At 41.5% G+C, this 19,461-nt stretch overlaps 1 protein-coding gene across 2 annotated transcripts in view; it reads right to left on the bottom strand.

Annotated features, from left to right (window-relative positions):
* LOC135746600 (von Willebrand factor A domain-containing protein 7-like) overlaps positions 1 to 19,461 on the bottom strand; it is a 108,932-nt gene that overhangs the window by 49,966 nt on the left and 39,505 nt on the right. Inside the window, exon 3 of one of the 2 annotated variants that reach the window (XM_065265217.1) lies at positions 18,186 to 18,467. The exons of the other annotated variant lie outside the window; for it this stretch is intronic. Coding sequence (XP_065121289.1) covers positions 18,186 to 18,467 — 282 coding nt within the window. The remainder of the gene's footprint in view (positions 1 to 18,185; positions 18,468 to 19,461) is intronic. 2 annotated transcript variants of the gene reach the window in all.

Below are 19,461 nucleotides of genomic sequence, written 5' to 3'. Positions count from 1 at the left end.
TTACAGGGGGCGCTACAGAGCCCCTGTGCCACGCCCGTGTTCCAGCCTTTGGATTTCTGCGATGACGGACGACTCTGACGTCTGTGCCAAATTTCAAGAGTTTTCGAGTATGTTAAGGCCCCCAAAAAGTCCAAAAGTGTTAAAAAAAATAAAAATAAAAAAAATAAAAACAAAAAAAAAATATAGCTGCAAGCAGCAATGGCGGGCCCTCGCACGTTTTTTTACCGCTACACGGTGCGTCCGAGAAAACAATGCACGGTGGGCAAGGGCATCAAGTGGGTAAATATCAGTGGGCTATTTAATGTTGTTACTGAGCCATTTGGGGACTGTAGGTAAAAGAAACCCCACATTTTAGACAAACGGGGGCGCTAGTGAGCCACTAAAGAGACACGCCTTTGTCTGACCTATTTGTCCACTCTGAACAGCCGACAATTCTGATGTTTGTGCCGACTTTTAGGTTAACCTAAGCACGCCAAGAGTCCTAAATATGCCTGAAATAAATGTAAAGTTTGGGGCGTTGCCATGGGAACAGCGTTCGAGATATCAAAAATCCCTTCGCAATTTATCATCTACTATGTCTCGGCATCATGTTGACCGCTTTTGGTGTCAATCGCATGAATATCCTAGAAGGAGTATTTAAAGGAACATCGGCGTCAACTGAAAGGCTTAAATATGCCTTTAAAATGAAAGTAAAATCTGACGCGTTGCCATGGGAACAGCGTTTGAGATATCAAAAATCCCTTCGCAATTTATCAACTACAATGTCTCAGCATTATGTTGACAACTTCTGGAGTCAATCACATTATTTCCTCAGGAGGAGTATTTAAAAATTTACCGCATGCAGCTGTAAGGTTTAAATATGCCTTAAAAATGAAAGAAAAGTTTGACAGGTTGTCATGGGAACAGCGTTTGAAATATCAAGAATCCCTTCGCAATTTATCATCTACAATATCTCGGCTTCATGTTGACCACTTTTGGTGTCAATCGCATGAATATTCTAGAAGGAGTATATAAAAGTTCACTGCATGCAACTGTACGGCTTAAATATGCCTTTAAAATGAAAGTAAAGTTTGACACGTTGCCATGGGAATAGCGTTCGAGATATCAAAAATCCCTTCGCAATTTATCATCTACAATGTCTCGGCATCATGTTGACCACTTCTGGTGTTAATCGCATGAATATCCTAGAAGGAGTATATTAAAGGAACATCGGCGTCAACTAAAAGGCTTAAATATGCCTTTAAAATGAAAGTAAAGTTTGACGCGTTGCCATGGGAACAGCGTTTGAGATATCAAAAATCCCTTCGCAATTTATCATCTGCAATCTCTCGGCTTCATGTTCACCACTTTTGGTGTCAATTGCATGATTTTTCTAGAAGGAGTATTTAAAAGAACATAGCATGGAATTGTCAAAAAAAATCCAGCTTTGTGACTGATACACTTCCTGGCGCCTGGTGGTGGCGCTATACCCGGGAGTCACAAAAGGCACATCGATGCGATCGGAATCTTCAGACGAACAAACACCCTGCATGGCATCACAATAAGATATTTTTTGCCTTAGAAATTAGACACTTCCTGTTTCTCTAAATTCGCCATAAATTCGTCGCCTCGCCATGGCAGAACCGTTCGAGATATCAAAAATCCCTTCGCAATTTAGCAAGTACAATGTCTCGACATCATGATCACCACGTTTGGTGTCAATCCCATGAATCCACTAGGAGGAGTATTTAAAAGTTCAACGAATGCATTTTTTAAACAATCCAAAATAGCCGACTTCCTGTTGGGCGGAGCTTAAATGTTAGAGGGCGAAAGTTGTTCGGGTCGATGAGATCTATATGCGTACCAACTCTCGTACATGTGCGTAAATTTTTGCCCGATCTGTGCATCAATGTTTTTTTTTGCATTACAGGGGGCGCTACAGAGCCCCTATGCCACGCCCGTGTTCCAGCCTTTGGATTTCTGCGATGACGGACGACTCTGACGTCTGTGCCAATTTTCAAGAGTTTTCGAGTATGTTAAGGCCCCCAAAAAGTCCAAAAGTGTTAAAAAAAATAAAAAAAAAAAAAAAAAAAAAAATAAAAATAATAATCCGAGCAAAAACAATAGGGCTTCGCACCTACGGTGCAGGCCATTCTGGCCTGCTCCTCGGTGCTCGAGCCCTAAATATAGCTGCAAGCAGCAATGGCGGGCCCTCGCACGTTTTTTTACCGCTACACGGTGCGTCCGAGAAAACAATGCACGGTGGGCAAGGGCATCAAGTGGGTAAATATCAGTGGGCTATTTAATGTTGTTACTGAGCCATTTGGGGACTGTAGGTAAAAGAAACCCCACATTTTAGACAAACGGGGGCGCTAGTGAGCCACTAAAGAGACACGCCTTTGTCTGACCTATTTGTCCACTCTGAACAGCCGACAACTCTGATGTTTGTGCCGACTTTTAGGTTAATCTAAGCACGCCAAGAGTCCTAAATATGCCTGAAATAAATGTAAAGTTTGGGGCGTTGCCATGGGAACAGCGTTCGAGATATCAAAAATCCCTTCGCAATTTATCATCTACTATGTCTCGGCATCATGTTGACCGCTTTTGGTGTCAATCGCATGAATATCCTAGAAGGAGTATTTAAAGGAACATCGGCGTCAACTGAAAGGCTTAAATATGCCTTTAAAATGAAAGTAAAATCTGACGCGTTGCCATGGGAACAGCGTTTGAGATATCAAAAATCCCTTCGCAATTTATCAACTACAATGTCTCAGCATTATGTTGACCACTTCTGGAGTCAATCACATTATTTCCTCAGGAGGAGTATTTAAAAATTTACCGCATGCAGCTGTAAGGTTTAAATATGCCTTAAAAATGAAAGTAAAGTTTGACAGGTTGTCATGGGAACAGCGTTTGAAATATCAAGAATCCTTTCGCAATTTATCATCTACAATATCTCGGCTTCATGTTGACCACTTTTGGTGTCAATTGCATGATTATTCTAGAAGGAGTATATAAAAGTTCACTGCATGCAACTGTAAGGCTTAAATATGCCTTTAAAATGAAAGTAAAGTTTGACACGTTGCCATGGGAATAGCGTTCGAGATATCAAAAATCCCTTCGCAATTTATCATCTACAATGTCTCGCCATCATGTTGACCACTTCTGGTGTTAATCGCATGAATATCCTAGAAGGAGTATATTAAAGGAACATCGGCGTCAATTAAAAGGCTTAAATATGCCTTTAAAATGAAAGTAAAGTTTGACGCGTTGCCATGGGAACAGCGTTTGAGATATCAAAAATCCCTTCGCAATTTATCATCTACAATCTCTCGGCTTCATGTTCACCACTTTTGGTGTCAATTGCATGATTTTTCTAGAAGGAGTATTTAAAAGAACATAGCATGGAATTGTCAAAAAAAATCCAGCTTTGTGACTGATACACTTCCTGGCGCCTGGTGGTGGCGCTATACCCGGGAGTCACAATAGGCACATCGATGCGATCGGAATCTTCAGACGAACAAACACCCTGCATGGCATCACAATAAGATATTTTTTGCCTTAGAAATTAGACACTTCCTGTTTCTCTAATTTCGCCATAAATTCGTCGCCTCGCCATGGCAGAACCGTTCGAGATATCAAAAATCCCTTCGCAATTTAGCAAGTACAATGTCTCGACATCATGATCACCACGTTTGGTGTCAATCCCATGAATCCACTAGGAGGAGTATTTAAAAGTTCAACGAATGCATTTTTTAAACAATCCAAAATAGCCGACTTCCTGTTGGGCGGAGCTTAAATGTTAGAGGGCGAAAGTTGTTCGGGTCGATGATATCTATATGCGTACCAACTCTCGTACATGTGCGTAAATTTTTGCCCGATCTGTGCATCAATGTTTTTTTTTGCATTACAGGGGGCGCTATAGAGCCCCCGTGCCACGCCCGTGTTCCAGCCTTTGGATTTCTGCGATGACGGACGACTCTGACGTCTGTGCCAATTTTCAAGAGTTTTCGAGTATGTTAAGGCCCCCAAAAAGTCCAAAAGTGTTAAAAAAAATAAAAAAAAAAAAAAAAAAAAAAATAAAAATAATAATCCGAGCAAAAACAATAGGGCTTCGCACCTACGGTGCAGGCCATTCTGGCCTGCTCCTCGGTGCTCGAGCCCTAATAAATATAGCTGCAAGCAGCAATGGCGGGCCCTCGCACGTTTTTTTACCGCTACACGGTGCGTCCGAGAAATTGATTCACGGTGGGCAAGGGCATCAAGTGGGTAAATATCAGTGGGCTATTTAATGTTGTTACTGAGCCATTTGGGGACTGTAGGTAGAAGAAACCCCACATTTTAGACAAACGGGGGCGCTAGTGAGCCACTTAAGAGACACGCCTATATCTGACCTGTTTGTGCACACTTAACAGCTGACAACTCTGATGTGTTTGCCGACTTTTAGGTTAATCTAAGCAGGCCAAGAGCCCTAAATATGCCTGAAATAAATGTAAAGTTTGGGGCATTGCCATGGGAACAGCTTTCGAGATATCAAAAATCCCTTCGCAATTTATCATCTACAATGTCTCGGCATCATGTTGACCACTTTTGGTGTCAATCTCATGAATATCCTAGAAGGAGTATTTAAAAGAACATCGGCGTCAACTGAAAGGCTTAAATATGCCTTTAAAATGAAAGTAAAATCTGACGCGTTGCCATGGGAACAGCGTTTGAGATATCAAAAATCCCTTCGCAATTTATCATCTACAATGTCTCAGCATCATGTTGACAACTTCTGGTGTGAATCACATTATTTCCTCAGGAGGAGTATTTAAAAGTTTACTGCATGCAGATGTAAGGTTTAAATATGCCTTTAAAATGAAAGTAAAGTTTGACAGGTTGCCATGGGAACAGCGTTCGAGATATCAAAAATCCCTTCGCAATTTATCATCTACAATGTCTCAGCATCATGTTGACAACTTCTGGTGTGAATCGCATTATTTCCCTAGAAGGAGTATTTAAAAGAACATTGCATGCGACTGTCAGGCTAAAATAAGCCTTTAAAATGAAAGTAAAAAGTTTGACGCGTTGCCATGGGAACAGCGTTTGACATATCAAAAATCCCTTCGCAATTTATCATCTACAATGTCTCGGCATCATGTAGACCACTTCTGGAGTCAATCGCATGAATATTCTAGAAGGAGTATTTAAAAGAACATTGGCGTCAACTAAAAGGCTTAAATATGCCTTTAAAATGAAAGTTAAGTTTGACGCGTTGCCATCGGAACAGCGTTTGAGATATCAAAAATCCCTTCGCAATTTATCATCTACAATCTCTCGGCTTCATGTTGACCACTTTTGGTGTCAATTGCATGATTTTTCTAGAAGGAGTATTTAAAAGAACATAGCATGGAACTGTCAAAAAAAATCCAGTTTTGTGACTGACGCACTTCCTGGCGCCTGGTGGTGGCGCTATACCCGGGAGTCACAATAGGCACATCGATGCGATCGGAATCTTCAGACGAACAAACACACCGCGTGTCATCACAATAAGAATTTTTTTGCCTTTGATATTAGACACTTCCTGTTTCTCTGATGTCGCCATAAATTTGTCGCCTCGCCATGGCAACACCGTTCGAGATATCAAAAATCCCTTCGCAATTTAGGAAGTCCAATGTCTCGACATCATGTTCACCACGTTTGGTGTCAATCGCATGCATCCTCTAGGAGGAGTATTTAAAAGTTCAACGCATGCATTTTTTAAACAATCCAAAATAGCCGACTTCCTGTTGGGCGGAGCTTAAATGTTAGAGGGCGAAAGTTGTTCGGGTCGATGAGATCTATATGCGTACCAACTCTCGTACATGTGCGCACATTTTTGCCTGATCTGTGCATCAATGTTTTTTTTTGCATTACAGGGGGCGCTATAGAGCCCCCGTGCCACGCCCATGTTCCAGCCTTTGGATTTCTGCGATGACGGACGACTCTGACGTCTGTGCCAAATTACAAGAGTTTTCGAGTATGTTAAGGCCCCCAAAAAGTCCAAAAGTGTTAAAAAAAATAAAATAAAAAAATAAAATAATAATAAAAATAATAATCCGAGCAAAAACAATAGGGCTTCGCACCTTTCGGTGCAGGCCATTCTGGCCTGCTCCTCGGTGCTCGAGCCCTAATAAAAAATATAGCTGCAAGCAGCAATGGCGGGCCCTCGCACGTTTTTTTACCGCTACACGATGCGTCCGAGAAAACGATGCACGGCGGGCAAGGGCATCAAGTGGGTAAACATCAGTGGGCTATTTAATGTTGTTACTGAGCCATTTGGGGACTGTAGGTAGAAGAAACCCCACATTTTAGACAAACGGGGGCGCTAGTGAGCCACTTAAGAGACACGCCTATGTGTGACCTGTTTGTGCAGACTAAACAGCCGACAACTCTGATGTGTGTGCCGACTTTTAGGTTAATCTAAGCAGGCCAAGAGCCCTAAATATGCCTGAAATAAATGTAAAGTTTGGGGCGTTGCCATGGGAACAGCTTTCGAGATATCAAAAATCCCTTCGCAATTTATCATCTACAATGTCTCGGCATCATGTTGACCACTTTTGGTGTCAATCTCATGAATATTCTAGAAGGAGTATTTAAAAGAACATCGGCGTCAACTTAAAGGCTTAAATAAGCCTTTAAAATGAAAGTAAAGTTTGACGCGTTGCCATGGGAACAGCGTTCGAGATATCAAAAATCCCTTCGCAATTTATCATCTACAATGTCTCAGCATCATGTTGACCACTTATGGTGTCAATCGCATGAATCCCATACGAGGAGTATTTAAAGGTTCACAGCATGTAACTGTCAGCCTTAAAAATGCTGGAAAATGAAAGCAAAGTTTGACGCGTTGCCATGGGAACAGTGTTTGAGATATCAAAAATCCCTTCGCAATTTATCATCTACAATGTCTCGGCATCATGATCACCACGTTTGGTGTCAATTGCATGAATATCCTAGAAGGAGTATTTAAAAGAACATCGCATGCAACTGTCAGCCTTAAATATGTGTAAAAATGAAAGTAAAGTTTGACGCGTTGCCATGGGAACAGCGTTTAAGATATCAAAAATCCCTTCACCATTTATCATCTACTATGTCTTGGCATCAGGTTGACCACTTTTGGTGTGAATCACATTATTTACCTAGAAGGAGTATTTAAAAGAACATCGCATGCAACTGTCAGGCTTAAATATGTGTAAAAATGAAAGTACAATTTGACCCGTTGCCATGGGAACAGCGTTCGAGATATCAAAAATCCCTTCGCAATTTATCATCTACAATGTCTCGGCATCATGTTGACCACTTCTCGTGTCAATCTCATGAAAATCCTAGAAGGAGTATTTAAAAGAACATCGCATGGAACTGTCAAAAAAATTCACCTTTGTGACTGACACACTTCCTGGCGCCTGGTGGTGGCGCTATACCCGGGAGTCACAATAGGCACAAAAATGCGATCGGAATCTTCAGACGAACAAACACCCCGCTTGGCATCACAATAAGATATTTTTTGCCTTACATATTAGACACTTCCTGTTTCTCTGATTTCGCCATAAATTTGTCGCCTCGCCATGGCAGGACCGTTCGAGATATCAAAAATCCCTTCGCAATTTAGCAAGTCCAATGTCTCGGCATCATGTTCACCACGTTTGGTGTCATTTGCATGAATCCCCTAGGAGGAGTATTTAAAAGTTCACCGCATGCATTTTTTAAACAATCCAAAATAGCCGACTTCCTGTTGGGCGGAGCTTAAATATTAGAGGGAGAAAGTTGTTTGGGTTGATGAGAGCTATATGCGTACCAACTCCCGTACATGTGCGTACATGTTTGCCCGATCTGTGCAACAATGTTTGTTTTTGCATTACAGGGGGCGCTACAGAGCTCCCTTGCCACGCCCGAGTTCTAGCCTTTGCCGGGTCCTAATGGCCGACGACTCTGACCTCTCTGCCAATTTTCAAGAGTTTTTGAGTATGTTAAGGCCCCCAAATTGCCCCGAAACGTAAAAAAAAAATAAAAAAAAATAAAAAAAAAAAAATAAAAAAAAAAAAAATAATAAATTCGAGCAAAACCAATAGGGCTTCGCACCTTTCGGTGCAGGCCATTCTGGCCTGCTCCTCGGTGCTCGAGCCCTAAATATAGCTGCAAGCAGCGATGGCGGGCCCTCGCACGTTTGTTTACCGCTACACGGTGCCTCCGAGAAAACGATGCATGGTGGGCATGTGCATCAAGTGGGTATATATCAGTGTACTATTTCATGTTGCTACTGACCCATTTAGGTACAGTAGGTAAAAGAAACCCCATATTTTAGACAAACGGGGGCGCTAGTCAGTCACTAAATAGACACGCCTTTATCTGACGTTTTTGTCAACACTTAACAGCCGACAAATCAGATGTGTGTGCCAAATTTAAACTTAATCTACGCTGCCAAGAGCCTGAAATATGCCTGAAATAAAAGTAAGTTTGACGCGTTGCCATGGGAACAGCGTTCGATGTGTCAAAAATTCCTTTGCAATTTAACATCTTCAATGTCTCAGTATCATGTTGACCACTTCTGGTGTCAATCGCATGAATCCCATACGAGGAGTATTCAAAAGTTCACAGCATGTAACTGTCAGCCTTAAATATGCTGGAAAATGAAAGCAAAGTTTGACTCGTTGCCATGGGAACAACGTTTGAGATATCAAATATCCCTTCGCAATTTATCATCTACAATGTCTGGGCATCATGTTGACAACTTCTGGAGTCAATCGCATGAAAATCCTAGAAGGAGTATATAAAAGAGCATCGCATGGAACTGTAAGGCTTAAATATGCCTTTAAAATGAAAGTAAAGTTTGACAGGTTGCCATGGAAACAGCGTTCGAGATATCAAAAATCCCTTCGCAATTTATCACCTACAATGTCTTGGCATCATGTTGACCACTTCTTGTGTCAATCGCATGAAAATCCTAGAAGGAGTATTTAAAAGAACATCGCATGGAACTGTCAAAAAAATCCAGCTTTGTGACTGACACACTTCCTGGCGCCTGGTGGTGGCGCTATACCCGGGAGTCACAATAGGCACATCGATGCGATCGGAATCTTCAGACGAACAAACACCCCGCATGGCATCACAATAAGATATTTTTTGCCTTAGATATTAGACACTTCCTGTTTCTCTGATGTCGCCATAAATTTGTCGGCTCGCCATGGCAGAACCGTTCGAGATATCAAAAATCCCTTCGCAATTTAGCAAGTCCAATGTCTCGACATCATGTTCACCACGTTTGGTGTCAATCCCATGAATCCACTAGGAGGAGTATTTAAAAGTTCAACGCATTCATTTTTTAAACAATCCAAAATAGCCGACTTCCTGTTGGGCGGAGCTTAAATCTTAAAGTGCGAAAGTTGTTCGGGTCGATGAGATCTATATGCGTACCAACTCCCGTACATGTGCGTACATTTTTGCCCGATCTGTGCATCAATGTTATTTTTTTGCATTACAGGGGGCGCTACAGAGCTCCCTTGCCACGCCCATATTCCAGCCTTTGCATGAGCTTAGTGGCACGTGACTTTGACATCTGTGCCAAATTTCCGTTGTTTTCGAGCATGTTAAGGCACCCAAAGTGCACGCCAAGAGCTTAAATATGCCTGAAAATGAAAGTAAAGTTTGACGTGTTGCCATGGGAACAGCGTTCGAGATATCAAAAATCCCTTCGCAATTTATCATCTACAATGTCTCTGCATCGTGTTGACCGCTTTTGGTGTCAATCGCATGAAAATCCTAGGAGGAGTATTTAAAAGTTCACCATATGCAACTGTCAAGAAATCCACCTTTTGTGACTGCCACACTTCCTGGTGCCTGTTGGTGGCGCTATACCCGAGACTCAAAATAGGCACATCGATGCGATCGGACTCCTTGGCCGAACATACACACTGCGTTTCATCCCAATAAGACATTTTTTGCTTTAGATATTAGACACTTCCTGTTTCATTGAATTCGCCATAAATTTGTCGCCTCGTCATGGCAACACCGTTTGAGATATCAAAAATCCCTTCGCAATTTAGCAAGTCCAATGTCTCAGCATCATGTTCACCACGTTTGGTGTCAATCGTATGAATTCCCTAGGAGAAGTATTTAAAAGTTCATGACTGACACACTTCCTGGCGCCTGGTGGTGGCGCTATACCCGGGAGTCACAATAGGCACATCGATGCGATCGGAATCTTCAGACGAACAAACACCCCGCATGGCATCACAATAAGACATTTTTTACCTTAGATATTAAACACTTCCTGTTTCTCTGATTTCGCCACAACTTTGTCGCCTCGCCATGGCAGAACCGTTCGAGATATCAAAAATCCCTTCGCAATTTAGCAAGTACAATGTCTCGACATCATGATCACCACATTTGGTGTCATTCGCACGAATCCCCTAGGAGGAGTATTTAAAAGTTCAACGCATGCATTTTTTAAACAGTCCAAAATAGCCGACTTCCTGTTGGGCGGAGCTTAAATGTTAGAGGGCGAAAGTTGTTCGGGTCGATGAGATCTATAAGCGTACCAAGTCTCGTACATGTGCGTACATTTTTGCCCGATCTGTGCATCAATGTTTTTTTTTGCATTACAGGGGGCGCTACAGAGCCCCCGTGCCACGCCCGTGTTCCAGCCTTTGGATTTCTGCGATGACGGACGACTCTGACGTCTGTGCCAATTTTCAAGAGTTTTCGAGTATGTTAAGGCCCCCAAAAAGTCCAAAAGTGTAAAAAAAAAAAAATAAAAAAAAAAAAAAAAAAAAAAAATTATAAATATAGCTGCAAGCAGCAATGGCGGGCCCTCGCACGTTTTTTTACCGCTACACGAGGCGTCCGAGAAAACGATGCCCGGTGGGCAAGGGCATCAAGTGGGTAAACATAAGTGGGCTATTTAATGTTGTTACTGAGCCATTTGGGGACTGTAGGTAAAAGAAAAACCCCACATTTTAGACAAATGGGGGCGCTAGTGAGCCACTAAAGAGACACGCCTTTGCCTGACCTATTTGTCCACTCTGAACAGCCGACAACTCTGATGTGTGTGCCGACTTTTAGGTTAATCTAAGCACGCCAAGAGTCCTAAATATGCCTGAAATAAAAGTAAAGTTTGTGGCGTTGCCATGGGACCAGCGTTCAAGATATCAAAAATCCCTTCACAATTTATCATCTACAATGTCTCGGCATCATGTTGACCACTTTTGGTGTCAATTGCATGATTATTCTAGAAGGAGTATTTAAAAGAACATCGGCGTCAACTGAAAGGCTTAAATATGCCTTTAAAATGAAAGTAAAAAGTTTGACGCGTTGCCATGGGAACAGCGTTCGAGATATCAAAAATCCCTTCGCAATTTATCATCTACAATGTCTCAGCTTTATGTTGACCACTTTTGGTGTCAATTGCATGATTATTCTAGAAGGAGTATTTAAAAGAACATCGGCGTCAACTGAAAGGCTTAAATATGCCTTTAAAATGAAAGTAAAATTTGACGCGTTGTCATGGGAACAGCGTTCGAGATATCAAAAATCCCTTCGCAATTTATCATCTACAATGTCTTGGCATCATGTTGACCACTTCTGGTGTCAATCTCATGAATATTCTAGAAGGAGTATTTAAAAGAACATCGGCGTCAACTTAAAGGCTTAAATAAGCCTTTAAAATGAAAGTAAAGTTTGACGCGTTGCCATGGGAACAGCGTTTGAGATATCAAAAATCCCTTCGCAATTTATCATCTACAATGTCTTGGCATCATGTTGACCACTTCTGGTGTCAATCTCATGAATATTCTAGAAGGAGTATTTAAAAGAACATCGGCGTCAACTTAAAGGCTTAAATAAGCCTTTAAAATGAAAGTAAAGTTTGACGCGTTGCCATGGGAACAGCGTTTGAGATATCAAAAATCCCTTCGCAATTTATCATCTACAATGTCTCGGCATCATGTTGACCACTTCTGGCGTCAATCGCATGAATATTCTAGAAGGAGTATTTAAAAGAACATCGGCGTCAACTGTAAAGGCTTAAATATGCCTTTAAAATGAAAGTAAAATCTGACGCGTTGCCATGGGAACAGCGTTTGAGATATCAAAAATCCCTTCGCAATTTATCATCTACAATGTCTCAGCATTATGTTGACCACTTATGGAGTCAATCACATTATTTCCCCAGGAGGAGTATTTAAAAGTTTACCGCATGCAGCTGTAAGGTTTAAATATGCCTTAAAATTGAAAGTAAAGTTTGACAGGTTGCCATGGGAACAGCGTTCGAGATATCAAAAATCCCTTCGCAATTTATCATCTACAATGTCTTGGCATCATGTTGACCACTTTTGGTGTCAATCGCATAAACATTGTAGGAGGAGTATTTAAAAGAACATCGCATGGAACTGTCAAAAAAAATCCACCTTTGTGACTGACAGACTTCCTGGCGCCTGGTGGTGGCGCTATACCCGGGAGTCACAATAGGCACATCGATGCGATCGGAATCTTCAGACGAACAAACACACCGCGTGTCATCACAATAAGAAATTTTTTGCCTTTGATATTAGACACTTCCTGTTTCTCTGATGTCGCCATAAATTTGTCGCCTCGCCATGGCAGAACCGTTCGAGATATCAAAAATCCCTTCGCAATTTAGCAAGTCCAATGTCTCGACATCATGTTCACCACGTTTGGTGTCAATCCCATGAATCCCCTGGGAGGAGTATATAAAAGTTCACTGCATGCATTTTTTAAACAATCCAAAATAGCCGACTTCCTGTTGGGCGGAGCTTAAATGTTAGAGGGCGAAAGTTGTTCGGGTCGATGAGATCTATAAGCGTACCAATTCTCGTACATGTGCGTGAATTTTTGCCCGATCTGTGCATCAATGTTTTTTTTTGCATTACAGGGGGCGCTACAGAGCCCCCGTGCCACGCCCGTGTTCCAGCCTTTGGATTTCTGCGATGACGGACGACTCTGACGTCTGTGCCAATTTTCAAGAGTTTTCGAGTATGTTAAGGCCCCCAAAAAGTCCAAAAGTGTTAAAAAAAATAAAAAAAAAAAAATAAAAAAAAAAAAAAAAATAATAAATTCTAACAAAACCAATAGGGCTTCGCACCTTTCGGTGCAGGCCATTCTGGCCTGCTCCTCGGTGCTCGAGCCCTAATAAATTCTAACAAAACCAATAGGGCTTCGCACCATTCGGTGCAGGCCATTCTGGCCTGCTCCTCGGTGCTCGAGCCCTAAATATAGCTGCAAGCAGCAATGGCGGGCCCTCGCACGTTTTTTTACCGCTACACGGTGCGTTCGAGAAAACGATGCACGGTGAGCAAGGGCATCAAGTGGGTAAATATTAGTGAGCTATTTAATGTTGTTACTGAGACATTTGGGGACTGTAGGTAAAAGAAACCCCATATTTTAGACAAACGGGGGCGCTAGTGAGCCACTTAAGAAACACGCCTATTTCTGACCTGTTTGTGCACACTTAACAGCCGACAACTCTGATGTGTGTGCCAACTTTTAGGTTAATCTAAGCACGCCAAGAGCCCTAAATATGCCTGAAATAAAAGTAAAGTTTGGGGCGTTGCCATGGGAACAGCGTTCGAGAAATCAAAAATCCCTTCGCAATTTATCATCTACAATGTCTCGGCATCATGTACACCACTTCTGGAGTCAATCGCATGAATATTCTAGAAGGAGTATTTAAAAGAACATCGGCGTCAACTGAAAGGCTTAAATATGCCTTTAAAATGAAAGTAAAGTTTGACGCGTTGCCATGGGAACAGCGTTCGAGATATCAAAAATCCCTTCGCAATTTATCATCTACAATGTCTCGGCATCATGTACACCACTTCTGGAGTCAATCGCATGAATATTCTAGAAGGAGTATTTAAAAGAACATCGGTGTCAACTGAAAGGCTTAAATATGCCTTTAAAATGAAAGTAAAGTTTGACGCGTTGCCATGGGAACAGCGTCTGAGATATCAAAAATCCCTTCGCAATTTATCATCTACAATATCTCGGCATCATGTTGGCCACTTCTGGGGTGAATCACATTATTTCCCTAGAAGGAGTATATAAAAGAACATCGCATGCAACTGTCAGGTTTAAATAAGCCTTTAAAATGAAAGTAAAATTTGACGCGTTGCCATAGAAACAACGTTCGAGATATCAAAAATCCCTTCGCAATTTATCATCTATAATGTCTCGGCATCATGTTGACCACTTTTGGTGTCAATCGCATGAAAATCCTAGAAGGAGTATTTAAAAGAACATCGCATGGAACTGTAAGGCTTAAATATGCCTTTAAAATGAAAGTAAAGTTTGACAGGTTGCCATGGGAACAGCGTTCGAGATATCAAAAATCCCTTCGCAATTTATCATCTACAATGTCTCGGCATCATGTACACCACTTCTGGAGTCAATCGCATGAATATTCTAGAAGGAGTATTTAAAAGAACATCGGTGTCAACTGAAAGGCTTAAATATGCCTTTAAAATGAAAGTAAAGTTTGACGCGTTGCCATGGGAACAGCGTCTGAGATATCAAAAATCCCTTCGCAATTTATCATCTACAATATCTCGGCATCATGTTGACCACTTCTGGGGTGAATCACATTATTTCCCTAGAAGGAGTATATAAAAGAACATCGCATGCAACTGTCAGGTTTAAATAAGCCTTTAAAATGAAAGTAAAATTTGACGCGTTGCCATAGAAACAACGTTCGAGATATCAAAAATACCTTCGCAATTTATCATCTACAATGTCTCGGCATCATGTTGACCACTTCTTGTGTCAATCGCATGAAAATCCTAGAAGGAGTATTTAAAAGAACATCGCATGGAACTGTCAAAAAAATCCAGCTTTGTGACTGACACACTTCCTGGCGCCTGGTGGTGGCGCTATACCCGGGAGTCACAATGGACACATCGATGCGATCGGAATCTTCAGATGAACAAACACCCTGCATGGCATCACAATAAGATATTTTTTGCCTTAGATATTAGACACTTCCTGTTTCTCTGAATTCGCCATAAATTCGTCGCCTCGCCATGGCAGAACCGTTCGAGATATCAAAAATCCCTTCGCAATTTAGCAAGTACAATGTCTCAGCATCATGTTTACCACGTTTGGTGTCAATCGCATGCATCCTCTAGGAGGAGTATTTAAAAGTTCAATGCATGCATTTTTTAAACAATCCAAAATAGCCGACTTCCTGTTGGGCGGAGCTTAAATGTTAGAGGGTGAAAGTTGTTCGGGTGGATGAGATCTATATGCGTACCAAGTCTCGTACATGTGCGTAAATTTTTGCCCGATCTGTGCCCCAATGTTTGTTTTTGCATTACAGGGGGCGCTACAGAGCTCCCTTACCACGCCCGAATTCCAGCCTTTGCCGGGTCCTAATGGCCGACGACTCTGACATCTCTGCCAATTTTCAAGAGTTTTTGAGTATGTTAAGGCCCCCAAATTGCCCTGAAACGTAAAAAAAAAAAAAAAATAAAAAAATATAGCTGCAAGCAGCAATGGCGGGCCCTCGCACGTTTTTTTACCGCTACACGATGCGTCCGAGAAAACGATGCCCGGTGGGCAAGGGCATCAAGTGGGTAAACATCAGTGGGCTATTTAATGTTGTTACTGAGCCATTTGGGGACTGTAGGTAAAAGAAAAACCCCACATTTTAGTCAAATGGGGGCGCTAGTGAGCCACTAAAGAGACACGCCTTTGCCTGACCTATTTGTCCACTCTGAACAGCCGACAACTCTGATGTGTGTGCCAACGTTTAGGTTAATCTAAGCACGCCAAGAGTCCTAAATATGCCTGAAATAAAAGTAAAGTTTGTGGCGTTGCCATGGGAACAGCGTTCAAGATATCAAAAATCCGTTCACAATTTATCATCTACAATGTCTCGGCATCATGTTGACCACTTTTGGTGTCAATTGCATGATTATTCTAGAAGGAGTATTTAAAAGAACATCGGCGTGAACTTAAAGGCTTAATTAAACCTTTAAAATGAAAGTAAAATTTGACGCGTTGTCATGGGAACAGCGTTCGAGATATCAAAAATCCCTTTGCAATTTATCATCTACAATGTCTCGACATCATGTTGACCACTTCTGGTGTCAATCTCATGAATATTCTAGAAGGAGTATTTAAAAGAACATCGGCGTCAACTTAAAGGCTTAAATAAGCCTTTAAAATGAAAGTAAAGTTTGACGCGTTGCCATGGGAACAGCGTTTGAGATATCAAAAATCCCTTCGCAATTTATCATCTACTATGTCTCCGCATCATGTTGACCACTTCTGGTGTCAATCGCATGAATATTCTAGAAGGAGTATTTAAAAGAACATCGGCGTGAATTTAAAGGCTTAAATAAGCCTTTAAAATGAAAGTAAAGTTTGACGCGTTGCCATGGGAACAGCGTTTGAGATATCAAAAATCCCTTCACAATTTATCATCTACAATGTCTCAGCATTATGTTGACCACTTCTGGAGTCAATCACATTATTTCCCCAGGAGGAGTATTTAAAAGTTTACCACATGCAGCTGTAAGGTTTAAATATGCCTTAAAAATGAAAGTAAAGTTTGACAGGTTGCCATGGGAACAGCGTTCGAGATATCAAAAATCCCTTCGCAATTTATCATCTACAATGTCTTGGCATCATGTTGACCACTTTTGGTGTCAATCGCATAAACATTGTAGGAGGAGTATTTAAAAGAACATCGCATGGAACTGTCAAAAAAAATCCACCTTCGTGACTGACACACTTCCTGGCGCCTGGTGGTGGCGCTATACCCGGGAGTCACAATAGGCACATCGATGCGATCGGAATCTTCAGACGAACAAACACACCGCGTGTCATCACAATAAGACATTTTTTGCCTTTGATATTAGACACTTCCTGTTTCTCTGATGTCGCCATAAATTTGTCGCCTCGCCATGGCAACACCGTTCGAGATATCAAAAATCCCTTCGCAATTTAGCAAGTCCAATGTCTCGACATCATGTTCACCACGTTTGGTGTCAATCGCATGCATCCACTAGGAGGAGTATTTAAAAGTTCAACGCTTGCATTGTTTAAACAATCCAAAATAGCCGACTTCCTGTTGGGCGGAGCTTAAATGTTAGAGGGCGAAAGTTGTTCGGGTCGATGAGATCTATATGCGTACCAATTCTCGTACATGTGCGCTCATTTTTGTCCGATCTGTGCATCAAAGTTTTTTTTTGCATTACAGGGGGCGCTATAGAGCCCCCGTGCCACGCCCGTGTTCCAGACTTTGGATTTCTGCGATGACGGACGACTCTGACGTCTGTGCCAATTTTCAAGAGTTTTCGAGTATGTTAAGGCCCCCAAAAAGTCCAAAAGTGTTAAAAAAAATAAAAATAAAAAAAATAAAAACAAAAAAAAAAAAAATAATAAATTCGAGCAAAAACAATAGGGCTTCGCACCTTTCGGTGCAGGCCATTCTGGCCTGCTCCTCGGTGCTCGGGCCCTAATAAAAAAAAAAAAATAATAATAAATCCGAGCAAAAACAATAGGGCTTCGCACCTTTCGGTGCAGGCCATTCTGGCCTGCTCCTCGGTGCTCGAGCCCTAATAATAAATCCGAGCAAAAACAATAGGGCTTCGCACCATTCGGTGCAGGCCATTCTGGCCTGCTCCTCGGTGCTCGGGCCCTAATAATAACTCCTTGAAGAACAATAGGGTCCTCACACCCCGGTGTGCTCGGGCCCTAATAACACGGATTAGAATATTTCTATACAATTTCTATTGCTTACATGTTGTTGTCTGTACTGTGTGTTGAAAATAACCCAGCATTTTTAGAGTTTTGTACCAAATATATTTTTCATGAATTTAGTAGGACATTGATTCGAATTGTTGAGTCTTTTTCCTTTATTCAGAAAGGACAGTGAATAGTGACTGGGGACTTTATTTAGAAATGGAGATCTTTGCATGTACTTACAGCAGTAGTTTACTTTAAGAAATTAACATTTGTTAAATACCAATAAAATGACTAAAGTAACATTTTTGAAAATAAGGTATTTCAATTACTAATAACTAATTTCTAATAACCTTTTCATTGTCATAAAAGTGAACTTGCTGAACCTTAACATAAGAGCTTGATTACAAAAATGCTAATTTACAAGAAAACATGCACACAGGGTTTTGCATCTAAGCTCTTCATATATTCTTATCATAACATACCTGTAAAGTATGACATATTATCCCCAATCTGATGCGGGCGAAAACATAGCTTTCCTCATCTATGTTGGTTTTCACTGATTTCATGCCATCCGTAATAAGCTTCTGCGCTTCCCTGATTTTCTCAGCATCACAGTGCCGTTCAGGATGGATTTGATCTATGTCCACAAGAGCATTAAAAATATAACTACTGAAAATAGCTAATTGAAAGCCATTTGTGGAGTGGACGGAATGTAATCTTGAGCAGGCTTGCTGGACAGCAAATACAGTCAGGGTGTTGTCGATCTGAATATGGAGAGTGAAATTAATTGTAAAAATGCAAACTTTCAAATATATATATATTAATAATATTACTAATATAAACAATTTCTAATATATATATTAATATTTATTACAAGATCACTGCATTAATAAGGAAATTGTTAATTAAAGAAACTAAACAGATACAATGCTTCCCACACATTAACATTAAATAACATTTACACAAATACACTTAGGAGACACTTTCATTTAAAGTGACTTGCAATGCATAACAAGGTATACATTTATCAGTAGGTGTGTTCCCTGGGCTCAAACTCATGACATTTTGCACTGCTAATGCAATGCTCTACCACTGAGCTATACTAGAAGCACATTACAACAATTAACTATAGAAAAATTTACCATATTTACTGTAGTCAAATGTCTTGGTTACGGATGTAACCCTCGTTCCCTGAAGGAGGCAACGGAGACGTCACGTCATGACCAATGAATTGGGAACTCGCTTAGAGAGACCAATCTGCTTCAATATACTACTAAAACGCCAATGAACTTGGCATTGAGGTACTTGAATAATGCTTGCGCCGCCACGCCAGGTGCGTATATAAGCCGCAGCTGCAGAATACGAAATTAGCTTCTTTTCGCTGAGAAAGCCGGAAGAAAATGACCGGCCGTGACAGCAGGGAGCAGCACCTGTGGCGACGGGACGTGACATCTCCGTTCCCTCCTTCAGGGAACGAGGGTTATATCCGTAACCGAGACATTCCCTTTCAGTCGGTCACTACGACGTCACGTCGTGACCGACGAATTGGGAATCCCTAACAAAACGCCACTAGGAGCTGACCTCTTCCAGTGTCTGCAAAAAGCCCTCTGATTCCACTTAAGGAGATGGAGAAATAGGATTAAGGCAGAAGGCCGGGCACTAGATGTTCCTTTAACCCCACAGTAGTGCCAGCGACTGGGAAGCGCCCTACCTGAGCGGGATAGGAACGCTGCGGAAACCACCACCCTGTTTAAGGGC

Source organism: Paramisgurnus dabryanus, chromosome 4, assembly GCF_030506205.2.
Source record: "Paramisgurnus dabryanus chromosome 4, PD_genome_1.1, whole genome shotgun sequence".
NCBI lineage: Eukaryota > Metazoa > Chordata > Actinopteri > Cypriniformes > Cobitidae > Paramisgurnus > Paramisgurnus dabryanus.
The sequence above is the reverse complement of the archived record's forward strand: the minus strand, read 5'-3'. Positions and strand labels throughout refer to the sequence as shown.